This window comes from Crinia signifera, chromosome 9 (genome assembly GCF_055691185.1).
Source record: "Crinia signifera chromosome 9, ASM5569118v1, whole genome shotgun sequence".
Lineage (NCBI taxonomy): Eukaryota > Metazoa > Chordata > Amphibia > Anura > Myobatrachidae > Crinia > Crinia signifera.
In genome coordinates this window covers 13,957,058-13,984,116 of record NC_139225.1, presented here as the reverse complement: position 1 = coordinate 13,984,116, position 27,059 = coordinate 13,957,058, and the positions used below count along the sequence as shown (strand labels likewise).

General features: G+C 49.7%; 1 protein-coding gene across 3 annotated transcripts; it reads left to right on the top strand.

Moving 5' to 3' along the window:
- Nucleotides 1-1,319: 1,319 nt before the first annotated feature.
- GDI1 (GDP dissociation inhibitor 1) lies at nucleotides 1,320-27,059 on the top strand. Of its 3 annotated transcripts, none has more exons than XR_014460988.1 (12): nucleotides 1,320-1,608; nucleotides 10,410-10,517; nucleotides 12,463-12,562; nucleotides 15,721-15,855; nucleotides 16,012-16,210; nucleotides 17,985-18,116; nucleotides 19,371-19,470; nucleotides 20,564-20,735; nucleotides 20,817-20,961; nucleotides 21,937-21,991; nucleotides 23,999-26,519; nucleotides 26,682-27,059. XR_014460988.1 is itself a non-coding variant. In XM_083161067.1 (11 exons), exons 1-11 carry the CDS (start codon nucleotides 1,564-1,566, stop codon nucleotides 24,149-24,151), a joined length of 1,344 nt encoding a protein of 447 aa, XP_083017193.1. In that variant the 5' UTR covers nucleotides 1,320-1,563; the 3' UTR covers nucleotides 24,152-27,059. The 3 variants fall into 3 exon arrangements, 1 of the variants encoding a protein (XP_083017193.1); XR_014460987.1 differs by having other exon boundaries at nucleotides 23,999-26,527; XM_083161067.1 differs by having other exon boundaries at nucleotides 23,999-27,059.

The window sequence follows — 27,059 nt, the reverse complement described above, 5'->3', positions numbered from 1 at the left end:
GAGGGTATGTATGTGTGGTATGATGTCTGTATAGAGGGTATTGATGATATTAGATCAGTGTACAGCAGGCATGTCCAAAGTCAGGCCCGGGGGCCAATTGCGGCCCGTGCTGGCATTTCAAGCGGCCTCCAGCTGGAAGCGAGCAGAGCATCAGATGTGGGAAGCACGGGACACTAAAGGTGGGGCCCTGGCGAGCGCGCCTTTACCTTGCTGTCTGCTGCAGTGAGGAGGTGCTGGCCACCACAGACAGATGTGTTTGGCGTCCTACCCCTGCTGCTGCAATCGTATATCACCCTACTCCACAATCACAGTGACAGCAGTGTTTGGGTAGGGAGCAGCAAGGGGGAAGCTTGCTCCCATAACATGCAGAGCGGAGTAGGGCAGCAGCGGGAGCCCAAGCATCTCCTGTCCTTGCAGTGCCTGCTTTGCCTCTCCTTCCTCTGGCTCACACAAGGGGCTGGGAAACATACAGAGAAGGGAGGGGGCAGAGTGGGGGACATACAGTGAAGGCGGGTCAGGCTGGGGGACATACAGTGAATGGAGGCAGTGATGGCAATTCAGAGAAGGGGGAGCAGGGGCAGGCTGGGGGACATACAGTGAATGGGGGGAAGAGTGAGGTACAAAGTGAATGGGGTCATACAGTGAATGGGAGTCATACAGTGAAGGAGGGTCAGGCTTGGGGACATACATTGAATGGAGGCACTGATGGACATTAAGAGAAGGGGGGCAGGCTTGGGGACAGCCTGAATGGGTGCAGAGTGGGTAACATACAGTGAATGGGGGACATACAGTGAAGGAGGGGTAGGCTTGGGGAAATAGCGTGAATGGCGGCAGAGTGGGGGACCATTCTGATGTGATTAATGATTCAAAGAATGTCAGGCTGAATGGTCGGCCCCCATACATTTACACTTCACCAAATCAGGCCCTCGTCGCAAAAAGTTTGGACACCCCGGGTGTACAGGGTATATGTGTGGTATGACGTCTGTATAGAGAGTATATGGATGATCTACCACACATATACCCTGTACACTGATCTAATATCATCCATATACCCTCTACACAGACGTCATACCACACATATACCCTGTACACTGATCTAATGACGTCTGTATAGAGGGTATATGGATGATACTACATCAGTGTACAGGGTATGGGGATGCTAAGTGATGAGCACTACTGTGAGTGAGGTAAATGACATTAGAGCATCCTCCCAACAGATGATGCAGGCGCGGAGTGATATTCATCTAGGGACGTATCACCGAGGTCACCCACCCTGTCCATCCCCGTATGACAGAACGGAGGGTTCCTGGCAGTGTTTACGAGTGACTGATCCCCGAGCCCTCGGACCACACCAGACTGGTCCGGTCCTCCCCCAGTCCCCCCGCCCCTTCTACGCTTCACTGTAGCTTTGGGGCCCGGGTCATAGCCAGGGACTTTTTACCGTCGCGGAGGAAGACAGGGCGGTGCAGCTGTGTAGCCATCTTTGGTCCAGCCATTATCCGGCAGCAGCAGCAGCGGCAGAGGCTCTTGTGCTGAGGGCGGCGGCTGCGGACTGCGGGCAGGATGGATGAGGAGTACGATGTCATCGTCCTGGGCACCGGCCTTACGGTGAGTGTTCCGGTACAGACCGGTGTCGGTGCAGCGGCGTCTCTCCCTGTGCATTGTGCAAGTCATTATATAATGTCCTTACCGGCCGTGCAGTGCTCTATAGCGGGGTGTGGGGGGACTGAGATGGGGGACAGGTGTAGTGGCATGTGGTGCAGCAGGTATAATGAGATACGGTTTAGGGGAGTAGTTAAATGGGGTGCAGGTGTAGTGATATGGGGTGTAGCAAGGAGCAGTGTATTGGAAAGGGGTGCAGCAGGTGTAGCGATATGGGGTGTAGCGAGGTGCAGTGTAGGGGAATGGGATGCAGCAGGTGTAGTGAGATGCGGTGCAGTTTAGGGGAATCGTTAAATGGGGTGCAGGTGTAGTGATATGGGGTGTAGCAAGGAGCAGTGTATTGGAAAGGGGTGCAGCAGGTGTAGCGATATGGGGTGTAGCGAGGTGCAGTGTAGGGGAATGGGATGCAGCAGGTGTAGTGAGATGCGGTGCAGTTTAGGGGAATCGTTAAATGGGGTGCAGGTGTAGTGAGATGGAGTGTATGGTAATGGGGTGCAGCAGTGAGATATGGTGCAGGTGCAGTGTAGGGGAATGGGGTGCAGCAGGTGTAGTGAGATGAGGTGCAGTGAGATGGGGCACATCAGGAGTAGTGATATGGGGTGTAGGAGAATGGGGTGCAGCAGGTGTAGTGAGATGGGTTGCAGTGTAGGGGAATATGGTGCAGTGGGTGTAGTGATATGGGGTGCAGTGTAGGGGAATGGAGTGCAGAAGGTGAGTGAGATGGGGAGCAGTGTAGGGGAATGGGCTGCAGCAGGTGAGTGAGATGGGGAGCAGTGTTGGGGAATGGAGCGCAGCAGGTGAGTGAGATGGGGAGCGGTGTAGGGGAATGGGGGTCAACAGGTGAGTGAGATGGGGAGCAGTGTAGGGGAATGGGGGTCAACAGGTGAGTGAGATGGGGAGCGGTGTAGGGGAATGGGGTGCAGCCTGTGAGTGAGATGGGCAGGGATGTAGGGTAATGGAGTGCAGCAGGTCAGTAAGATGGGGAGTAGTTTAGGGTAATGGGGTGCAGCAGGTGAGTGAGATGGGGAGCGGTGTAGGGGAATGGGGTGCAGAAGGTGAGTGAGATAGGGAGCACTGTAGGGGAATGGGGTGCAGCAGGTGAGTGAGATGGGGAGCACTGTAGGGTAATGGGGTGCAGCAGGTGAGTGAGATGGGGTTCAGCAGGTGAGTGAGATGGGGAGCGGTATAGGGGAATGGGGTGCAGAAGGTGAGTGAGAGGGGGTACAACAGGTGAGTGAGATGGGCAGTGATGTAGGGGAATGGGGTGCAGCAGGTGAGTGAGATGGGGAGCAGTGTAGGAGAATGGGGTGCAGCAGGTGAGTGAAATGGGGAGCGGTGTAGGAGAATGGAGTGCAGCAAGTGAGTGAGATGGGGAGCGGTGTAGGGGAATGGGGTGCAGCAGGTGAGTGAGATGGGGAGCGGTGTAGGAGAATGGGGTGCAGCAGGTGAGTGAGATGGGGAGCAGTGTAGGAGAATGGGGTGCAGCAGGTGAGTGAGATGGGGAGCGGTGTAGGGGAATGGGGTGCAGCAGGGGAGTGAGATGGGGAGCGGTGTAGGGGAATGGGGTGCAGCAGGTGAGTGAGATGAGGAGCGGTGTAGGGGAATGGGGTGCAGCAGGGGAGTGAGATGGGGAGCAGTGTAGGGGAATGGGGTGCAGCAGGGGAGTGAGATGGGGAGCGGTGTAGGGGAATGGGGTGCAGCAGGTGAGTGAGATGAGGAGCGGTGTAGGGGAATGGGGTGCAGCAGGGGAGTGAGATGGGGAGCGGTGTAGGGGAATGGGGTGCAGCAGGTGAGTGAGATGGGGAGCAGTGTAGGGGAATGGGGTGCAGCAGGTGAGTGAGATGAGGAGCGGTGTAGGGGAATGGGGTGCAGCAGGGGAGTGAGATGGGGAGCGGTGTAGGGGAATGGGGTGCAGCAGGTGAGATGGGGAGCGGTGTAGGGGAATGGGGTGCAGCAGGGGAGTGAGATGGGGAGCGGTGTAGGGGAATGGGGTGCAGCAGGGGAGTGAGATGGGGAGCGGTGTAGGGGAATGGGGTGCAGCAGGTGAGATGGGGAGCGGTGTAGGGGAATGGGGTGCAGCAGGGGAGTGAGATGGGGAGCAGTGTAGGGGAATGGGGTGCAGCAGGTGAGATGGGGAGCGGTGTAGGGGAATGGGGTGCAGCAGGGGAGTGAGATGGGGAGCGGTGTAGGGGAATGGGGTGCAGCAGGTGAGATGGGGAGCGGTGTAGGGGAATGGGGTGCAGCAGGGGAGTGAGATGGGGAGCGGTGTAGGGGAATGGGGTGCAGCAGGGGAGTGAGATGGGGAGCGGTGTAGGGGAATGGGGTGCAGCAGGTGAGATGGGGAGCAGTGTAGGGGAATGGGGTGCAGCAGGTGAGATGGGGAGCGGTGTAGGGGAATGGGGTGCAGCAGGGGAGTGAGATGGGGAGCGGTGTAGGGGAATGGGGTGCAGCAGGTGAGATGGGGAGCGGTGTAGGGGAATGGGGTGCAGCAGGGGAGTGAGATGGGGAGCGGTGTAGGGGAATGGGGTGCAGCAGGTGAGATGGGGAGCGGTGTAGGGGAATGGGGTGCAGCAGGGGAGTGAGATGGGGAGCGGTGTAGGGGAATGGGGTGCAGCAGGGGAGTGAGATGGGGAGCGGTGTAGGGGAATGGGGTGCAGCAGGTGAGATGGGGAGCAGTGTAGGGGAATGGGGTGCAGCAGGTGAGATGGGGAGCGGTGTAGGGGAATGGGGTGCAGCAGGGGAGTGAGATGGGGAGCGGTGTAGGGGAATGGGGTGCAGCAGGTGAGATGGGGAGCAGTACTCTGTTGGTGATGAAGATAGTATGTTTTATGCTCTCTCCTTGGTGCTGAATTAGATAATGTCTTTCACATCCCATTTTGGGTGTTGGTCTAGTTAATATAATAGGGGTATTGATGTTTCAGTGGCTTAATCATTTCAGTTGGTACCATTCCAGGTATTTCCTAAACAGGTGACTGCACCTTGAGACCGGAGGTGGAAATAAGGGCTTGCGTCTGGTTTATGGCTGAAGGACTGTGAGCCGGCCCCACATTCTGCTTATTCACGAATCATGTTTGCTGTCAGGGAGGGTGTCACATCCTGGAATTCAAGCTGTACACAGCCATTCATGCAAATCTCCCTGCTACATTGTTACCTAGCAACATGACAGCCTGTATGTGACACTGCCGGGAGTTACACGGTAACATGACAGCATGTATGTGACACTGCTGTGAGTCACACGGTAACATGACAGCATGTATGTGACACTGCTGTGAGTCACACGGTAACATGACAGCATGTATGTGACACTGCCGGGAGTCACACGGTAACATGACAACCTGTATGTGACACTGCCGGGAGTCACACGGTAACATGACAGCATGTATGTATGTGACACTGCCGGGAGTTACACGGTAACATGACAGCATGTATGTGACACTGCTGTGAGTCACACGGTAACATGACAGCATGTATGTGACACTGCTGTGAGTCACACGGTAACATGACAGCATGTATGTGACACTGCCGGGAGTCACATGGAAACATGACAGCATGTATGTATGTGACACTGCCGGGAGTTACACGGTAACATGACAGCATGTATGTGACACTGCTGGGAGTCACACGGTAACATGACAGCATGTATGTGACTGCCGGGAGTCACACGGTAACATGACAGCATGTATCTGACACTGCCGGGAGTCACACGGTAACATGACAGCATGTATGTATGTGACACTGCCGGGAGTTACACGGTAACATGACAGCATGTATGTGACACTGCCGGGAGTCACACGGTAACATGACAGCATGTATGTGACACTGCCGTGAGTCACACGGTAACATGACAGCATGTATGTGACACTGCTGGGAGTCACACGGTAACATGACAGCATGTATGTGACACTGCTGTGAGTCACACGGTAACATGACAGCATGTATGTGACACTGCCGGGAGTCACACGGTAACATGACAGCATGTATGTGACACTGCCGGGAGTCACATGTTAACATGACAACCTGTATGTGACACTACCGGGAGTCACACGTTAACATGACAGCCTGTATGTGACACTACCGGGAGTCACACGGTAACATGACAGCATGTATGTGACACTGTCGGGAGTCACACGGTAACATGACAGCATGTATGTGACACTGCCGGGAGTCACACGGTAACATGACACATGTATGTGACACTGCTGTGAGTCACACGGTAACATGACAGCATGTATGTGACACTGCCGGGAGTCACACGGTAACATGACAGCATGTATGTGACACTACCGGGAGTCACACGGTAACATGACAGCATGTATGTGACACTGTCGGGAGTCACACGGTAACATGACAGCATGTATGTGACACTGCCGGGAGTCACACGTTAACATGACACATGTATGTGACACTGCTGTGAGTCACACGGTAACATGACAGCATGTATGTGACACTGCCGGGAGTCACACGGTAACATGACAGCCTGTATGTGACACTGCTGGGAGTCACACGGTAACATGACAGCCTGTATGTGACACTGCTGGGAGTCACACGGTAACATGACAGCATGTATGTGACACTGCCGGGAGTCACACGTTAACATGACAGCCTGTATGTGACACTGCCGGGAGTCACACGGTAACATGACAGCCTGTATGTGACACTGCCGGGAGTCACATGTTAACATGACAGCCTGTATGTGACACTGCTGGGAGTCACACGGTAACATGACAGCCTGTATGTGACACTGCCGGGAGTCACACGGTAACATGACAACCTGTATGTGACAGTGCCGGGAGTCACACGTTAACATGACAGCATGTATGTGACACTGTCGGGAGTCACACGGTAACATGACAGCCTGTATGTGACACTGCCGGGAGTCACATGTTAACATGACAGCCTGTATGTGACACTGCCGGGAGTCACACGGTAACATGACAGCATGTATGTGACACTGCTGTGAGTCACACGTTAACATGATGGCATGTATGTGACACTGCCGGGAGTCACACAGCAGCATGACAGCATGTATGTGACACTGCCGGGAGTCACACGGCAGCATGACAGCATCTATGTGACACTGCCGGGAGTCACACGGCAACATGACAGCATGTATGTATGTGACACTGCCGGGAGTCACACGTTAACATGATGGCATGTACTGGGTACTCCTCACCATGGATACCAGGCAAGAAAACTAGTCTCTTCCCTCATATATGACAGAGTGGTGCACTACATGTACTTATAATACGTGAGTGTTCAAAGTTTTCAGACTTCTGGAGTTTCTTCAGTCCGGCTTGGACTAAAGTTCAAGCTTCAGCTCTGTCTCTTTGGTTTCATGCAGGCAGAGCTGCGAATCCAGCCTCCGTTTGTTCCTTCTGTTGCTCCATGGGATCTCAGTGTAGTTCTAAAAGCATTGCAAGGTCCTCCGTTTAAACCTTTGCAGGACACTGATCTTAAATGGCTAACTGTTAAGAAAGGGTTTCTTCTGTATTGCTTCGGCACATAGAGTTTCTGATCTAAGTGCTCTATCTTGACGTTCACCGCTCCTTATTTTTCATCTTGATAGGGCGGCTATCTCCCTAGAGTGGTGTCTAAGTTTCACCTCAATGAGGAAATTGTGGTTCCAGCCTTTCTGTCGTCTAGCGTCTCTGCTGGGGAGCCTCCTTGGATGTGGTACGGGCTCTCAGAATGTATGTAGATCACACTACGTCTTTAGATGTACAGATTCCCTGTTCATACTTTTTGGCTTTCACAAGCGTGGATGGCCAGCTACAAAACAAATGCTGACTCGATGGCTTCGCATTACAATCTCCGAAGCTTATACAAGAGCGAATCTATCAGTTTCAGATTCCATTTCGGCCTACTCTACACGGTCAGTAGGGCCTTAATTGGCCAGCAGAACAGCTCTGCAAAGCTGCCACTTGGTCATCAATCAATACCTTCCTTAGGTTTTATGCCTTTGATGCCTTCTCAGGATGCTCAGGGGCGTTCCCTCCCTTAAATAACTGCTTTGGAACATCCCCAATGTGACTCCTGTGGAGCACTGTGGACCCTGCAGAAGAAATACGGAGTTATGGTAGACTTACCATGGTTAACTCCTTTTCCTCGAGGTCCACAGTGTCCACAGGACGCCCACCCTGAACGCACCTGGCCTTTCGGTTTTTTTTATACTCAACTGTACATTTCCTGTCTGTGTGAGAGAATGTGTTCTTTAGTCGATCAGTCTTCCTTCTGCCCTTCCGGCTCCTGCCTTGGGCTTACTTACAAAACTGAGTGCCTGAGGTCAGGGGGCGGGGTGTGCGGGAGGTGGACCGGAGCATCCTGGGACTAAAAGTTTAACTGTTGGTGCTCCGGACACAACCTACCAGCACACCCCAATGCGACTCCTGTGGACTTCGAGGAAAAGGAGTTAACCATGGTAAGTATACCATAACCGTATTTCTCTTCCACAACACAAAGGGGCCAATTCAGACATTTTGGACAGGTCCAAATTGTCTTTGTCCACGACGGTGGGGGTCTGCACATATGAGATAATGTGCATGTGCAACCCCCCTGCAGCGAGCGCCTCAGGAGGTGCGGTCACTGATCAACATCTTGGTCGAGAGTGGTCTTTTTGGCTCTCCAACAAGCTCATTATCTTCTGCAAGGCTGCGCGATTTAATTCCAGTCGAATTGAATATCAATCATCAAGCGACACAAGAAGTCACGCAGCCATGCGAGAAGTGTCCAGGATCTTAGTGTGGGTGGAGACCCAATGCCGAAGCTCTATCTGCCATATGCATCCCATAGGTGGAGAATTGGGATGCTGACTACCTCAGATGGCAGGACGTGGACTCAAGGGAATGGTCTCTACACCCTCATGTTTTGCTGACTCGCAGGTGGGGCATTCCTCAAAAAACTCTCAAACTTCCACTGTATCTCTCCTGCTCTTGAGATCCTGAGGTGGTGGCAGTGGAGGTGCTAGTATCTTCTTGGGAGTTTCAGTTCATCTATCTATTTCCTCTGTTGTCTCGTCTTCTCCAGCGAATCAAGGGGTTCCCCCTCAGAGTGCTCTTGATAGCTCCAAACTGGCTCTGCAGGGCTTGGTACTCCAGTCTACGCTGTCTGTTGGTGGATGAACCATGACCCTTTCCCAAGGCAGTGGTTCCCAAACTGTGCGCCTAGGCTCCCTGGGGTGCCTCGGGACACTTGCAGGGGTGCCTCGGGTTGGTCGTCCAGGACCAATTCAAATTATTTATGATCAATTATTTCTGGAAAAAAACAGTGCTGGTGGCTGCCAATCATAAAATCTGTACAATCAGAACCAAATCCTGCCCTTTACCACATAACTGAACCTAAGAAGCACATGTAAACACAATCTACTTCATTTCATATATATTTTTTGGGGCCTAGGGGTGCCGTGGAAAAATTCTGATACTCTAAGGTGCCCTGATTAGAAAAAGATTGGGAACCCCTGCTCTAAGGTACAATCTGTTACAACAAGGTCCTTTAGTCTTTCCAGACTTGAAGCAGCTTTGTTTGACGGTGTAGTTGTTGAGCAGGGCCTCCTAAGGAAGAGAAGTATTCCATCGGTGGTCATCCCTACAATGCTCAGCGCCAATAAGGAATTCACATCCCGAATTTGGAAAGCTTATATTTCCTGGAGTGAAGGTAGAGGCTTGACCCTTTTACTTGCAAGACATTTCGACTACTCCTTTTTCTGCAGATGGGCTTAACTGCTGGTTAGTGTCTTGGCTTGTTAAAAGTACAGGTTTCGGTCCTTTCTATTTTCTACTCCAGGAAGTTGTATTCGTCTTATGATTCAACAAGCTTATCTGGCTGCCTCCAAGGTTCCTCTGTTGGTAACAGATTTGACACCTTTGCAACTTTTGTGTTGCAGTTTACCTGTGCGGTTCTGCAAGGTTCTCAGCACTTTCCTGCCCTGGTTGGGAGCGCTGGGACATCCCCACTATAAGTATGACTCCATTTTCCCCTGCTGGATGAAAGAGAATACGGAATTTTGGTACTTACCGGTAAATCCTTTTCTCCGATTTCACTGGGGACACTGGTGTTATGTGCTGTGTTATCTGTTTTTCTCTTACAATGTATATGTTCTTTAGTTTTTGTTTGTGTTCTTGTTCTCTCCCTCAATTTCCCAGCTCTTCTCGGGCGCTGTTACCAAGACTGGCTTGGGGGAGGGGTATAGAGGGGGAGGAGCAGTCACATTATTTACAATTCTTAAAGTGCCAGCTCCCAGTGACTACCAATCTATATTCCTCTGTATGTATGACTCCAGTGTCCCCTGTGGAATTGGAGAAAAGGATGTACTGGTAAGTAACAAAAATCCTGTTTTTTTTTTTTTCTCTCCATCCAACGTAGTAAAGCAGTTCAAATAACCACCCAGCCTATAGAAATACAATGTATTAATGGGCAGTCAATCAGAAGCTGCCTTTTATAAGCCAATGAGGATAACTATAAAATTGTTACTCATCTGCTTCTATAGGGTTGTTGGATCAATTCACTTCCATCCTGAAATATTCTTCACTTCTGTGACTATTCAGATCATTTGAACCAGTTGTTCTATATGTGTCTGCTTGTTAATGAGGAGCACACGGACACAGAATATAAGGAATACCAGCATACAGGTCCTCTGGTGTGTTTAGCGCTAAAGTCTTACAAGTACAAAATCTACACAAATGACCTTTTCTATGCAGATGGGTACAATGCCCAATATCCTGCTGCTCATTGCTGTCTGTTCCTTCTTACAGGAATGCATCTTGTCTGGGATCATGTCTGTGAACGGGAAGAAGGTCTTACACATGGACAGGAACCCGTACTACGGAGGAGAAAGTTCCTCCATCACCCCATTAGAGGAGGTACAGTATTCTGAGGGGGTTTCTTTTACGGCAGACACACCTTTACACATGTAGCCTAGCTTTAGAAGCAGCCATACTGCATAATACACGTGTACATACTGGGCACTCCCATAATCTTATTCTGAAGTTGGCTAACCCCTGTGGTTCCTGAAGAGCAGTATACAGAGGGTCTAGCGTTTCCCCACAGTTAGATGTTAAAACATGTGACAATAATACTCTTCTTTGTCAGAACTGAGTTGTATCTGAGTTAAGATATAGCTTCTAGTCATCTGTCTCAGCAGAGGGAGCTTCTTCCACTTATATTATACAGAGAGCACTTATTCAGCAGAGGGTGCTTCTTCCACTGTTATATTATACAGAGAGCGCTTATTCAGCAGAGGGGGCTTCTTCCACTGTTATATTATAGAGAGTACTTATTCAGCAGAGGGGGCTTCTTCCACTGTTATATTATAGAGAGTACTTATTCAGCAGAGGGGGCTTCTTCCACTTATATTATACAGAGAGCACTTATTCAGCAGAGGGTGCTTCTTCCACTGTTATATTATACAGAGAGCGCTTATTCAGCAGAGGGGGCTTCTTCCACTGTTATATTATACAGAGAGTACTTATTCAGCAAAGGGGGCTTCTTCCACTGTTATATTAAACAGAGAGTACTTATTCAGCAAAGGGGGCATCTTCCACTGTTATATTATACAAAGAGCGCTTATTCAGCAGAGGGAGCTTCTTCCACTGTTATATTATACAGAGAGCGCTTATTCAGCAGAGGGGGCTTCTTCCACTGTTATATTATACAGAGAGTACTTATTCAGCAAAGGGGGCTTCTTCCACTGTTATATTAAACAGAGAGTACTTATTCAGCAAAGGGGGCATCTTCCACTGTTATATTATACAAAGAGCGCTTATTCAGCAGAGGGAGCTTCTTCCACTGTTATATTATACAGAGAGCACTTACTCAGCAGAGGGGCTTCTTCCACTGTTATATTATAGAGAGCACTTATACAGCAGAGGGAGCTTCTTCCTCATATTATACAGAGAGAGCTTATTCAGCAGAGGGGGCTTCTTCCACTGTTGTATTATACAGAGAACACTTATTCAGCAGAGGGGGCTTCTGCCACTGTTATATTATACAGAGAGTCCTTATTCAGCAGAGGGGGCTTCTGCCACTGTTATATTATACAGAGAGTCCTTATTCAGCAGAGGGGGCTTCTGCCACTGTTATATTATACAGAGAGTCCTTATTCAGCAGAGGGAGCTTCTTCCACTGTTATATTATACAGAGAGCACTTACTCAGCAGAGGGGCTTCTTCCACTGTTATATTATAGAGAGCACTTATACAGCAGAGGGAGCTTCTTCCTCATATTATACAGAGAGAGCTTATTCAGCAGAGGGGGCTTCTTCCACTGTTGTATTATACAGAGAACACTTATTCAGCAGAGGGGGCTTCTGCCACTGTTATATTATACAGAGAGTCCTTATTCAGCAGAGGGGGCTTCTGCCACTGTTATATTATACAGAGAGTCCTTATTCAGCAGAGGGGGCTTCTTCCACTGTTGTATTATACAGAGAGTCCTTATTCAGCAGAGGGGGCTTCTTCCACTGTTATATTATACAGAGAGTCCTTATTCAGCAGAGGGGGCTTCTTCCACTGTTGTATTATACAGGGACACCTCTTGATGCGTCAGAATGAAAAGACCAGAAGGCATGAATATTGTGTATGTTTCCATATGCTTGGTTTGACCTACCCTATATAAGGTATTCCTATGTCCCAGGCAGCATTGCCACTGAAGTCAGTGTGGATGCATTACTTACATCTGCTCTGCACTGCAGAGTGCGCAGTGTGATGAGCACACAACACACCTTCCACAAACAAGCCGCTGTGTGTAATAGTTGTATGTCCGTTTGCATAGATGCACCCCCACCAAACTCCGTCTTTTATTCCTACAGCTCTATAAACGCTTTGAGATTCCAGATGGACCTGCTGAGAGCATGGGGAGAGGACGAGACTGGAACGTGGACCTAATCCCCAAGTTTCTCATGGCTAATGGTGAGGTTCTGAGGGTGGTATCTGCGTGGGTGTGTGGGTGTGTGGGTGATAATATAGTTATTATACTTGTCTGTATGTGAAGTATGGAGCTCACAGTATCAGGATGACCTGCAGATCACGGTGACTATGATGTGAGCCAAACACCTGTAGCCAGAACGCGCAAATTTCACCCAGCCCACAATCGCCGACATTTTCATAACGCTATAAACACCCAACAGATAAGACTTTAGAAAAGGTTGAGTATGTACCTCCATGCAGCGGCACGTCTCTGCATGCAAGGGTTGTGGGCAGTATGGAACAATGAGCAACCATCATGGCTGCAGGAGGCAGTCTGGCAGAATGACCGTGCATTAGTTCTGCAGCACTAGCTGCAGATCAAGAAAAGCACAAGCAGGTGTGTAGGGGCCCCCCAGCCAGAGACAGGGCTGCAGTAGTTCCAGCAGTTCTGGACTGCAGCTGCCCCTGTGCATGAAAAGTGCAGCATCCACGGGGAGAGTGCAGGAGAATCATAGCATCCATGGAGAGAGCGCAGGAGAAGTGCAGCATCCACGTGGAGAGTGCAGGAGAATCATAGCATCCATGGAAAGAGCGCAGGAGAATCATAGCATCCATGGAGAGAGTGCAGGAGAATCATAGCATCCACGGGGAGAGTGCAGGAGAATCATAGCATCCATGGAGAGAACGCAGGAGAATCATAACATCCATGGGGAGAGTGCAGGAGAAGTGCAGAATTCACGGGGAGAGTGCCGGAGAATCATAGCATCCATGGAAAGAGCGCAGGAGAATCATAGCATCCATGGAAAGAGCGCAGGAGAATCATAGCATCCATGGAGAGAGCGCAGGAGAATCATAACATCCATGGGGAGAGTGCAGGAGAAGTGCAGCATTCACGGGGAGAGCGCAGGAGACACAACACATCCACAGGAGAGCGCAGGAGAAACAGCACATCCACAGGACAGTGAAGGAGAAGTGTAGCATCCACGGTAAGAGCACAGGAGAAGTGCAGCATCCACGGGGAGAGTGCAGGAGAAGCGCAGCATCCCCGGGGAGAGCGCAGGAGAATCATAGCATCCTTGGAGAGAGCGCAGAAGCGTAGCATCCACGGTGAGAGGACAGGAGAAGTGCAGCATTCACAGGGAAAGTGCAGGAGAAATGGAGCATACACAGGAGAGCGCAGGAGAAACGGAGCATCCACAGGAGAAGCGTAGCATCCACAGGGAGAGCATAGGAGAATCTTAGTATTCAGGGGGAGTGTGCAGAAGAATCTCAGTATTCACGGGGAGAGTGCAGGAGAATCATAGCATCCACGGGGAGAGTGCAGGAGAATTATAACATCCACAGGGAGAGCGAAGGAGAATCATAGCATCCACGGGGAGAGCGCTGGAGAATCATACCATTCATGGGGAGAGCGCAGGAGAATCATAGCATTCACGGGAAGAGCGCATGAGAATTATAGCATCCACGGGGAGAGCGCAGGAGAATCATACCATTCATGGGGAGAGCGCAGGAGAATCATAGCATTCACGGGAAGAGCGCATGAGAATCATAGCATCCACGGGGAGAGCGCAGGAGAATCATAGCATTCACGGGGAGAGCGCATGAGAATCATACCATTCATGGGGAGAGCACAGGAAAATCATATCATTCACGGGGAGAGCGCAGGAGAATCATAGCATCCACGGGAAGAGCACAGGAGAATCATGGCATCCACGGGGAGAGCGCAGGAGAATCATAGCATCCACGGGAAGAGCGCAGGAGAATCATGGCATCCACGGGAAGAGCGCAGGAGAATCATAGCATTCACGGGGAGAGCGCAGGAGAATCATAGCATTCACGGGGAGAGCGCAGGAGAATCATAGCATCCACGGGGAGAGCGCAGAGAATCATAGCATTCACGGGGAGAGCGCAGGAGAATCATAGCATCCACGGGGAGAGCGCAGGAGAATCATAGCATTCACGGGGAGAGTGCGGGAGAATCATAGCATCCATGGGGAGAGCGCAGGAGAATTATAGCATCCACGGGGAGAGCGCAGGAGAATCATAGCATTCACGGGGAGAGCGCAGGAGAATCATAGCATCCACGGGGAGAGCGCAGGAGAATCATAGCATTCACGGGGAGAGCGCAGGAGAATCATAGCATCCACGGGGAGAGCACAGGAGAATCATAGCATCCACAGGAAGAGCGCAGGAGAATCATAGCATTCACGGGGAGAGCGCAGGAGAATCATAGCATTCACGGGGAGAGCGCAGGAGCATCATAGCATCCACGGGAAGAGCGCAGGAGAATCATAGCATCCACGGGGAGAGCACAGGAGAATCATAGCATCCACAGGAAGAGCGCAGGAGAATCATACCATTCACGGGGAGAGCGCAGGATAATCATAGCATCCACAGGAAGAGCGCAGGAGAATCATAGCATTCACAGGGAAAGCACAGAAGAATCATACCATTCATAGGGAGAGCGCAGGAGAATCATAGCATCCACGGGGAGAGCGCAGGAGAATCATAGCATCCACAGGCCTGTCAATTCCGTTCTAGACCGTGTGGACGTTTGGGGTATACTTTTAGTACTGATGGTTAGAAATATTACAGATGACAAAACATTCCTTGTCCGAAACAGGAAACCAAATCAGACAATACCTCAGAACTGGAGAGGAAATCCCGAGATCGCAGCCTCGTGCATCCGTCAGCTGAGCGAAACTACTAAACTCACCCGCAGTGAGCACAGAACACACCCAGCTTCATTTACTAAAGGGCCTTAATTGCCCGGCCTAAAGGCTCTGATGCTGATTCATAGGTGACACTTATGGCCCAGCAGCTGCTTCCTTGTATACAGCACATGACCAGAATCTCGCAAAAGCCGACTTCTGATTCGCTGCTGCCAGTTGACTAGCCCTGTACTACATGGCCCCCTGTACAATGGTGCAGTATATAATTACATGCTTAATGTAATACACCGTGTTGTATGTTGTGCAGCGTATCAGCTGGAAAGATGTGACCACACAATATTGCAAATGATGAATATGGTGGTATTGGGGGTACACACTATAGGAGGGCCGTGTACTGTGTACGCAGCTAAGTATCACACATAGAATGATAGAATGCACCTTGTACAGGAGGAACATTTATCATTTAATATTTGTCCCTGTAACTTCCAGGGCAGTTGGTGAAAATGCTGCTGTACACCGAAGTCACCCGCTATCTGGACTTCAAAGTGGTAGAAGGAAGCTTTGTGTACAAAGGAGGAAAGATCTACAAAGTGCCGTCAACCGAAACCGAGGCTCTGGCCTCCAGTAAGTGAATCTCTTGGCCTACTAGTAGTTTTGTAGCATTATTCTTACACCATTCTGGCTGCTGTTGTGCAGGGGTTCTCCTACGTAACGTGTCCTGATCTGTGTGGCCAAAGAGCTTCTCTCTGGAGTCTCTAAGCTCATTGCTCTCTCCCACAGACCTCATGGGCATGTTCGAGAAACGACGGTTCCGCAAGTTTCTGGTCTTTGTAGCCAATTTTGATGAGAATGATCCTAAGACCTTGGAAGGGGTGGATCCAAAAAGCACCAACATGCGGGATGTATACAAGAAGTTTGACTTAGGACAGGATGTCATTGACTTCACAGGTCATGCACTGGCGCTGTATCGGACTGACGAGTAGGTGCACAATCACTGAAGGCCCAGGGGTGATTCTGAGGGGTGCAAAGCAATCAATAACATTGCACAGGGTAACACCTGCTGTGGGGGGTGGGGGGTAAGATGTGCAGAGTGTAAAAATTTGGGAAGGGTGGATTTAAACTGAAATCTGTGTAAACTGCAGTCTTGCATTTGTGGGCTAAATGCAAAAGCATCCAGTATTTACCCTGCATGAAAAAGATTTTTACGCATAATTGCCCCCTCGTGTGAAGACACCTACTGCATTTTGCTTTGCATCCAGAATCGGCTCCTTTGTCTGTTAATCACACGGGAACAAGGACTTTTGTGTTTTATCCTTTTAAGCCAGCACTGTAACTGGGGTGACATGTACAGTGTAAGGAGGCGAGGCTGAGGCTGGAAATGAGGCGAGGCTGAGTCTAGAGAGGGGCTACAGGAGAGGTGCGGCTGGGGCTAGAGAAGAGGTCAAGCTGGGGCTAATGGAGAGGTCAGGCTGAGGCTAACAGAGAGGTCAGGCTGAGGCTAACAGAGAGGTCAGGCTGGGGCTAGAGAAGAGGCCGGGATGGGGCTACAAGGGAGGTCGAGCTGAGGCCACAGGAGAGGTCAGGCTGAGGCTAGAGGTCAGGCTGGGGCTACAGGAGAGGTCAGGCTGAGGCTAGAGGAGAGGTCAGGCTGGCGCTAGAGGAGAGGTCAGGCTGGCGCTAGAGGAGAGGTCAGGCTGAGGCTAGAGGAGAGGTCAGGCTGAGGCTAGAGGAAAGGTCAGGCTGGGGCTACAGGAGAGGTTAGGCTGGGGATACAGGAGAGGTCAGGCTGAGGCTAGAGGAGAGGTCAGGCTGAGGCTAGAGGAGAGGTCTGACTGGGCCTAGAGAAGAGGCTGGGCTGGGGCTACCGGGAAGGCCAGGCTGTGGCTGGAGAAGAGGCCAAGCTGGGGCTACAGGAAAGGACAGGTTGGGGCTAGAGAAGAGGCCAGGCTGAGGCTACAGGATGGCTGGGAATAGAAGAGGATGAGGCGAGGCTGAGGGTAGAGGAGGTGCCAGACTGAGGCTACAGGAGAGGTCAGAATGAGGCTGGAGAATGGCTGGCAATAGATAAGGAACGGGGGAGGCTGAGGTTAGAGGAGGAGCCAGGCTTAGGCTAGAGGATGCCTGGCAATAGAAGAGGCCAGGCTGAGGCTAGAGCATGGCTGGGAGTAGAAGAGGACAGGCACTAGGCTGAGGTTAGAGGAGGTGCCAGGCTGTGGCTACAGGAGGTGCCAGGCTAAGGCTAGTGGATGGCTGGGAGTAGAAGAGGACAGGTGCTAGGCTAAGGCCAGAGTAGGTGCCAGGCTAAGGCTAGAGAAAGGCTGGGAGTAGAAGAGGACAAGCACTAGGCCAAGGCTAGAGGAAGGCTGGGAGTGGAAGAGGATAGACGCTAGCTTGAGGCTAGAGGAGATGCCAGGCTAAGGCTAGAGGATGACTGGGAGTAGAAGAGGACAGACGCTAGGCCAAGGCTAGCGAATGGCTGGGAGTAGAAGAGGACAGGCACTAGGCTGAGGCCAGAGGAGGTGCCAGGCTAAGCCTAGAGGAAGGCTGTGAGTAGAAGAGGACAGGCCCTAGGCTGAGGCCAGGGGAGGAGTATGGAGTATTTCTTGTACTAATCTCTTCTGCTTGATGTAGCATCTGCATCACTATACTGTGTTGCCTTCACTTCTCTATTTCCTTATCTCTTCCATCCCAGCCTCCTCCCTCCCTATATGATGTCTGTTGATTTGTGTTACACGTGTTCCATGTTCTTTCAGGTATCTGGATCAGCCATGTCTGGAAACTATCAATCGTATCAAGCTGTATAGCGAATCTCTGGCAAGATACGGCAAGAGCCCATACCTGTACCCCCTGTATGGGCTGGGGGAGCTGCCACAAGGATTTGCAAGGTTGGCTTTATGTTCCTCTTCCATCACCTGTTTCAGGGGAAGGGTATAGACCCCACCACCACATGGGCACAACAGAGCTGCTGGGCTGGTGCTATGTGCTAAAATGAAATGATACAGATATTTAATAAGATGCAGAAGAGAGAAATGTGCATTTATAATTCCATGTTTAGTGAGAGGCTGTAGTGCTGGCAATCAGATCTGAGACCACTTCGGTGTGCTCTTTATACAGGAAAACTCATTGGGTGGGCTTGTGTAGTGAGAGGATGTAGAGCTGCGCAGGTGCTGTACATTGCAGCTAGCGGTGCAGCGTCCAATGTGGGCTGAGAGCGGCACAGCATAGAGTGTAAAGTCTGGGGGGCAAGAGGAGAGCTACAGTATGGAAACAGAGGAGCAGAGTCCACATGCAGACAGTAGAACGCATTCTGGAGAAACTGACCCGGTGCACAAGTGGAAGCAAAGTCTAAATACATTATAGACACATTTTAATGTACAAATATAAAACAATAATACAGTGGAATAAAAAAATAAAGATTTGTTCCTTACCGGTATCCGAACCCCAGGCGCTGCGCATGGCACGCTGTGGGCTTAAACGCTAGGCCATTAGGGATTCTGTACAGCAGGGACACCTGATGCAAATGGGTAGCTGTGTACACCTGAACCAGGGCTTATTATGCCCATTGCACGTTATAACAAACACCGTAATGCCCATTACATATAATACCACACGCTGTAATGCCTATTACATATTATGCCACATGTGCTGCTTACATACATGCTCGTTGTTACGGGTTTCTTGCTGATACCAGGCAGGGGTGGATCCATTAAAAAATGAAGGGGCACATTATAGGGCAATGGGGTGGTTAGCGGTGCCAGGGTGCACACACTCAGAAAAGGGGTGTAATTTTACTGCAAAGGGTGTGGCCAAGCAGGATAGTGGGTGATGGAGGTAGAGAATGAAAGGGAGAGGCAGGGGGTGTTGGGGAGAGAAAGGGAGAAAGGATGACAAACGGGGTGACTGAAGAAGCAGTTGGTAATAGGGAGTGGCAAAGAGTGACCAAGGGTGGGTGAAAGGGATAGATAGAGGGTGACACAGAGAGGTTGATAAGCAGTAACTGATAAGGAGGGTGAAAGGGAGAGGTAGTGTGTGAGAGGCAGAGGGTGAACAGTAGAGGCAGATTTGTTCAGTTACATATGTTGTGTCACACAATGTTACTTACATATAACTGGTGTCTCTGTCTCCCTCTTGTGGTACAGGCTTAGTGCCATATATGGGGGGACGTACATGTTAAACAAGAGTGTCGATGAGATTGTGATGGAGAAAGGAAAAGTAGTTGGTGTAAAGTCAGAGGGAGAGGTAAGTTCTTAGGAGTGATTAGTTGGTGTGCCTGAAATGTCTTATGAGTCCCTCTGGGTGTCTGGTGAGCCCCTGTGTAGAGCCTGGGTGTCCGGGGAGCCCCTGTGTAGAGCCTGGGTGTCTGGTGAGTCCCTGAGTAGAGCCCGGGTGTCTGGTGAGTCCCTTAGCAGAGTCCAGGTGCCCGGTGAGTCTGCAACCAGGGTCCGGGTGCCCGGTGAGTCCACGACCGGGGTCCGGGTGCCTGGCAAATCCCAGAGCAGAGTCCAGGTGCCTGGCGAATCCCAGAGCAGAGTCCGGGTGCCCAGCGAGTCCCTGAGCAGGGTTCTGGTACCCGGCGAGTCCCCGAGCAGAGTCCGGGTGCCTGGCGAGTCCATGAGTCTGGGTATCCGTAGAGTCCCTGTGTGGAGTCCAGGTTTCTGTTGAGTCTCTGAGTGGAGTCCAGGTGTCTGGAGAGTCCATGAGTGAAGTCCAAGTGCCCGGTGAGTCCCCAAGCAGGGTTCGAGTGTCTGGCGAATCCCTGAGCAGGAGTCCAGGTGTCTTGTGAGTACCTGAGTAGAATCCAGGTGTCTGGTGAGTCCCCGAGCAGTGTCTGGGTGCCCGGCGAGTCCCGAGCAGGGTTCGGGTTCCCAGCAAGTACCAGAGCAGAGTCCGGGTGCCCGGCGAGTCTCCGAGCCCAGGTGTCTGGTGATTGCCTGAGTAGAGTCCAGGGGGGACATTTACTAACATGGGAGTTCTATTTCACTTTGGATGTTGCTATGGCCAACCAATCAGACGCTTCTACTTATTTATTTAGCACCTTCTAGAAGAAATCTGATTGGTTGCCAATAGCAACATCCCATGTGAAATAGAACTCCCATCTTTGTAAATTTCCTCCCAGGTATCTGAGCAGAGTCCAGGTGTCTGATGAGTCCCTGAGTAGAGTCTGTGTGTCTGGTGAGTCTCTGAGCAGAGTCCAGGTGTCTGGCAAGCCCATGAGCAAATGTATATAAGCAAATAATTAAGTGAGAAAGTGAATGTAAACTTTGGGGTGTAACATCCGTTACTGGTGCATCCTGTCCTGTGTTTTGGACATAAATCTCATTGTCTGCCTCAGGTAGCACGTTGCAAGCAGCTCATCTGTGACCCCAGCTATATCACCGATCGTGTGCACAAGGCTGGCCAGGTGATCCGTCTCATCTGCATCCTCAGCCATCCCATCAAAAACACCAATGATGCCAACTCTTGCCAAATTATAATACCACAGAACCAGGTGAACAGGAAATCAGGTGAGCTGGAGGAGAGGATGTGAGTGAGTGAGGACCCTCAGCAGGGGAGGAGGATCTCATCAGTGTCTGTGCCCATTACAGATATTTATGTCTGTATGATTTCATACGCACACAACGTGGCCGCACAAGGGAAGTACATCGCTATCGTCAGCACCACGGTGGAGACCGCTGAACCTGAAAAGGAGATTGAGCCGGCCCTGGAGCTGCTGGAACCTATAGACCAGAAGTAAGGACTCTGAGAGCATGACATCATTATCCTCTAAGTGTTGGCATACCACAAATTAGTGACATCATTAGTAACTTGGAGAGAGAAAATTCTAGCTAGTGACTGCGACATTAAAAAGACAGAATAAGGGCCTTTTGGGTGTGGTATGTGACTCCGACAGTCGGGATCCTGACAGTCATTATCCCGACATCGGGATCCCGATTGCCCGGAGTCAGACAGCATGGCGAGCGCAAAAAAGCCCCTTGCGGCCTCGCTGCGCTCGCCACTATTCTCCATCTATGGGGGTCGTGGACCCCCACGAGGGAAAATAGCGGGTGGCCGTCGGGCACCCGGCTGTCTGCGTTTTGACAGTCGGGATCCCGACGTCGGGTAAATGACTGTCGGGGTCCCGACGTCGGGTAAATGACTGTCGGGATCCCGACTGTCGGAACCCGTCCGGCACCCAGCCATATTGACTACCCCTGCATGTACGTAGAAGGGACCGCAGCCAATCCCACCGATACCAACTGCGATCCCTCCATCCCCACCCCATAGGTTTATATGGAAGATGTGCTGCTGCCAGATTTACCAGTTGCCGGAATGAGAAGCATGCTGGATATTTGCACCCCCCTCACACCCACCACCCCTACAGCAGGCGCTAATATCACACCCGGGTCCCATTGAATATACAATTAATGATAAATGGATAACAGAACTTCTTCTAGCTTGGGATAATTCCTATAGTATGTCATAAACCAGGTGATTCCTTATATAATAAATACATTCTAGAAGTGTATAGTCCTTACATATAAATATGTCCTTCTACAACTGTGGCACCACAGCCCAACGGTTAACTCCTTCAGCGATGTGGCTGCCATTTTCACCTTGTGGGCTGGGTACTTCCCTATGTTTCCTTGTATGCAGTAGTGTTTCATTGCTTGCCAAGTATAAACGTTCTCCTGACATCTGACAATGGCCACCATTTTCTCATTATAGATTTGTCGCAATCAGTGATCTGTACGAACCAACGGAAGATGGCAGCGAAAGCCAGGTAATGAGAGGCCACAATAACATTGGCATACGAACAGTCCAGTCATATCATGTGTCAGGCACGGTTTTCTCATCTCATTTTAAAGTACAATAGAATGAGTTAGATATAAAGAGATGAGTAATGGAAAATAACATTTAGAAGTAATTACAGAAATCAATAAGCTGCTTAGGTTATAGCCTCTCATGTACTGCGGCCTAGTGACATCACTGAGGTGCCTAGGTTATAGCCTCTCATGTACTCTGCGGCCTAGTGACATCACTGAGGTGCCTAGGTTATAGCCTTTCATGTACTGCGACCCAGTGACATCACTGAGGTGCCTAGGTTAAAGCCTCTCATGTACTGCGGCCTAGTGACATCACTGAGGTGCCTAGGTTATAGCCTCTCATGCATTGCGGCCTAGTGACATCACTGAGGTGCCTAGGTTATAGCCTCTCATGTACTGCGACCTAGTGACATCACTGAGGCGCCTAGGTTATAGCCTCTCATGTACTGCGACCTAGTGACATCACTGAGGTGCCTAGGTTATAGCCTCTCATGCACCGTGGCCTAGTGACATCACTGAGGATGTCTAGGTTATAGCCTCTTGTGCACCGCGGCCTAGTGACATCACTGAGGTGCCTAGGTTATAGCCTCTCATGCACCGTGGCCTAGTGACATCACTGAGGTACCCTAGGTTATAGCCTCTCATGTACTGCGGCCTAGTGACATCACTGAGGCGCCTAGGTTATAGCCTCTCATGCAGTGCGGCCTAGTGACATCACTGAGGTGCCTAGGTTATAGCCTCTCATGTACTGCGGCCTAGTGACATCACTGAGGTGCCTAGGTTATAGCCTCTCATGCACCGTTGCCTAGTGACATCACTGAGGTGCCTAGGTTAGAGTCTCTCATGCATTGCGACCTAGTGACATCACAGAGGTGCCTAGGTTATAGCCTCTCATGTACCGTGGCCTAGTGTCATCATTGAGGTGCCTAGGTTATAGCCTCTCATGTACTAAGGCCTAGTGACATCACTGTTGCCTAGGTTATAGCCTCTTATGTGTTGCGACCTAGTGACATCACTGAGGTGCCTAGGTTATAGCATCTCATGCACCGTTGCCTAGTGACATTACTAAGGTGCCTAGGTTAGAGCCTCTCATGCACTGCGACCTAGTGACATCACTGAGGTGCCTAGGTTATAGCCTCTCATGCATTGCGACCTAGTGACATCACTGAGGTGCCTAGGTTATAGCCTCTCATGCATTGCGGCCTAGTGACATCACTGTGGTGCCTAGGTTATAGCCTCTCATGCACTGTGGCCTAGTGACATCACTGAAGTGCCTAGGTTATAGCCTCTCATGCGTTGCGGCCTAGTGACATCACTGAGGTGCCTAGGTTATAGCCTCTCATGTACTGCGGCCTAATGACATCACTGAGGTGCCTAGGTTATCGTTTCTCATGCATTGCGGCCTAGTGACATCACTGAGGCGCATAGGTTATAGCCTCTCATGTACTGCGGCCTAGTGACATCACTGAGGCGCCTAGGTTATAGCCTCTCATGTATTGCGGCCTAGTGACATCACTGAGGTGCCTAGGTTATAGCCTCTCATGCACTGCGGCCTAGTGACATCACTGAGGCGCATAGGTTATAGCCTCTCATGCACTGCGGCCTAGTGACATCACTGAGGCGCCTAGGTTATAGCCTCTCATGTACTGCGGCCTAGTGACATCACTGAGATGCCTAGGTTATAGCCTCTCATGCACTGCGGCCTAGTGACATCACTGAGGATAAAGTTCTCAGAGTTCCTTCGCTGTGATGGTTGTATATTACAGTAGTCTGATAACACACATGTCCTGCGCACTTCTATGTGGTGCTAGGGAACACGAGCGCTTCTTCCATGGGGTTTCCCTAAAGCTCTTGGTTCCATTGTAGAGGGTTGAGTCTCCCCCTTACAAACTCTCTCCCAACTAGTGAAGTGATAAGAGAAACCTGTATGGACATCTATGGAAATGCTCTTCTCTGTGTCTCAGGTCTTCTGCTCACGCTCCTATGATGCCACCACACACTTCGAGACCACGTGCAACGACATCAAGGATATCTACAAGAGAATGACTGGAACAGACTTTGACTTCGAGAACATGAAGCGCAAGCAGAATGACGTTTATGGGGAAGAAGACCAGTGAACAGGGTGTTGGATATGGGGGTGGGCTAATGGTCAGGTGTAACTGAAAAACATCTAGGATTTTTTGGGAAGGAAAGTTTTTAGCATGTGTGGAATCCTGTATCAGTGATGACAATGGAGGTTGTGTAGGTTGTGGGAACATATAGCTTCCATTCGTCCTTTGCTCCTCATGACTCCAAATTAACTTTTTAAGCCTTGGGCTAAACACTGTGGTGGAGCTTCAACCTATAGAGCATTGCAGGGTCCAGTTCTCAAAGTATCTCAGTTGTGAAAACAGCCAAATAGTTGCTGATATAAAGTTGATATTGATAGTACATCTTGCCCGGGCATTCCTGGTCTCACACCGAGCGGCACCCGTATTAGCAGTTTGTTATTTTTCACTAACCTACTACTGCCTAGAGGAGTCTTACAGTGATGGACGTGGGCTTTATTTGGATTTATACATTATCATATTAATCATATTACCTTCTGGCTAATACTACGCGTAAATTGGGCAGTGTCTGAAGTTGCTGGGCATTGTAACGAAGAGCTCCTTCAACCAGTTAGTTGTAAAGGTTCCAGAGCTCATTGGTTCCATGTCATCTTCATAATATAAGCAGATCCTGCAGCCAGCGACTCCTACAGGTCCTACAGCCAGGTAGTCCTGCGGTCAGCTGGCTGAGTGTCACGTAGAAGTCTTAACCAGCTGGCTTGGTGGGGTTCATGTCCCTTAGAGAAGTTGCTTTGTCTAAGCTTCAGAATTTGAAACACAAAAATACAAGGATTCTACTGTGACGTGCAGTTTTTTCTGTGGACGGCAAAAGTATAGGACCCTTTCCCCACTCATTTGTTCATGTCTTTAGGAAAACGGACATTTTGATTTACAAGTGGCGAAGCCAAGATTGTCATTGGAAAATAGGCAGAACAAGAGTTTCATACGTCAGGTTCTAAAGACCTAGGTCATCTCCAGGTCCTACTGCCAGAGAGCACTGTACCATGTACAGGAAGGTGGGCAGACTAGTTACGTAGAGTGCCTTCAGCAAAACTAGAGCAAGCATTATAGAGTCTGTACTTAGAACTCATCAGAAGGAAGGTTCATCCCTTAGCTAATGCGCTATGGTCATAAAGTGTCTTGGGTATCCCATCAAATGGAAACCTATGTTATAGCATTCCAACGAGTGGCTTCCAGAGGTTAGCTAGATAGGCATATGTCACACATAGACCCAATGTATTTAAACAGATGTAGAGTGTTTTATAGCAAAGTTATTCCTTATCTACAGTAGGCCTTGACTAATTACATTGGAGACTTGAGACTTCATCTCCTCTACTCCAGCATTGCTTTGTTGCCTCCATCTCAAGTGTTTCTCCAAGAAGTGGCTTAAAAAGTTACGTGAAAGTTATCTCCCTATCCTAATTTATTTAACTTATTAGAGAACAGACCATAAGCCAGTATACAGGCGTTATGGGGAAAGTAGACCGGGATTATCCTCAGCCTTTAATGATCCTAGTAACCCGTATCCTGACTCCGCTGTCACCAGATGTGAGGTATATTGTTCTATCTGGCATGACAAAGTAAGCTAAGTTTGTCAAACAAAGCCGTCATTTTGGAAGAAGCCAATTTGTGGAACGTTTTCATGAGAATGTGATTTCATGATGTCACTGTTTTCTAGTAAATTGATAGGTTACATTCTCATGAACAAAATGGCTGCCTCCATTTCACCTCAGTGGATTTCGCTTTGATCTCATTGACTGTTGGTTGAGCCCAGAAAACGGCCAGTGTCAATAAATCACCCATGACTACGAACACTATACAAGACAGATTTGGGAGAAGGTTCCTACACTATGGATAACACTAAAGGACTTGCTAAAAGGCTGTTTTGTTTATTTCCTGTGTATTTCATGTTTATGGGCAATGCAGAGAAATGGTCCATTCCAGTAAGGAGACGTTTACATTCCACTCACGTAAGGTTCCCCTCAAAATGTATCTAAGATAAAATATCTGTAGGGGACTTACCATTTGGAGTTCTAATCCTACCGCAGGTCACCCAGAGGTGGTCACTATATAGTGTATGGGTTTGTTCTCTTTTAGCGTCATATATGAATATATATATATATATTGTCTTCTCTGGTGACATATGATGTTTGTATAGTGACAATGTCTCCCATTGTCACTATAAAGCAGGTTTTTACAGCCTGGGTCATACACAGCACCTTTAATTTAAAATACCTCTTCACTAAAAAAAAAAAAAATCTAAAAATAATGGTGTCTTTTGGAAAACATAAGAAAAACTTGGGGAATCCTGCGTTAGGGCATAAAACCTTTGTGGTGGTCACCAAAAGCTTACGGATCTTCAGTGGTCATGACATCATATGGATGCTGGCACACAGGGGTTTCCATGTATCTAATCCAGGGATGGGGAACCTTTGGCCCTCTAACTGTTGCTGAACTACAACTCCCAGCATGCCCTGCTACCGTTTTTCTATTTGGCAAAGCTAAAACGGTTGCAGGGCATGCTGGGATGCATAGTTCAACAACAGCTGGAGGGCCAAAGGTTCCCCATCCATGATATAATTCTAGGGGTTCCATGCAGACTATTGATCTAGTCCCATATGGTATTCACTCTATGGTAGGGATCTGTGCAGTATCGATGATGTGTCTGGTGTGATCATGGTAGGGTACAGACCTGAGCTGTTCTGAAGACCACCACATAGATCATGGATCCCCTCTCGAGTGATGGGCTTCTTCTGGATCCTGCTTATTCCATTTTGAAGTCTGTGTTATTTCTTTTTGAACCTTTTGTTTTGTTTGCCTCGATCTATTTATCAGCTTTTTCGCATTGTCTGACCCTTATAAATGATCTTCTTACTAGTAGATATTATTGATTTACTGTGTTTGGCAAAAACAATATCAAGTAAAAATGTTGTGGGAA

Coding starts and splice junctions, on each gene's coding strand:
- GDI1 (XM_083161067.1), top strand. CDS start 1,564: ATGGATGAGGAGTACGATGTCATCGTCCTGGGCACCGGCCTTACG. Junction 15,856..16,011: donor AACCGAGGCTCTGGCCTCCA/GTAAGTGAATCT, acceptor TCTCTCCCACAG/ACCTCATGGGCATGTTCGAG. Junction 20,962..21,936: donor CTGGAACCTATAGACCAGAA/GTAAGGACTCTG, acceptor TTCTCATTATAG/ATTTGTCGCAATCAGTGATC.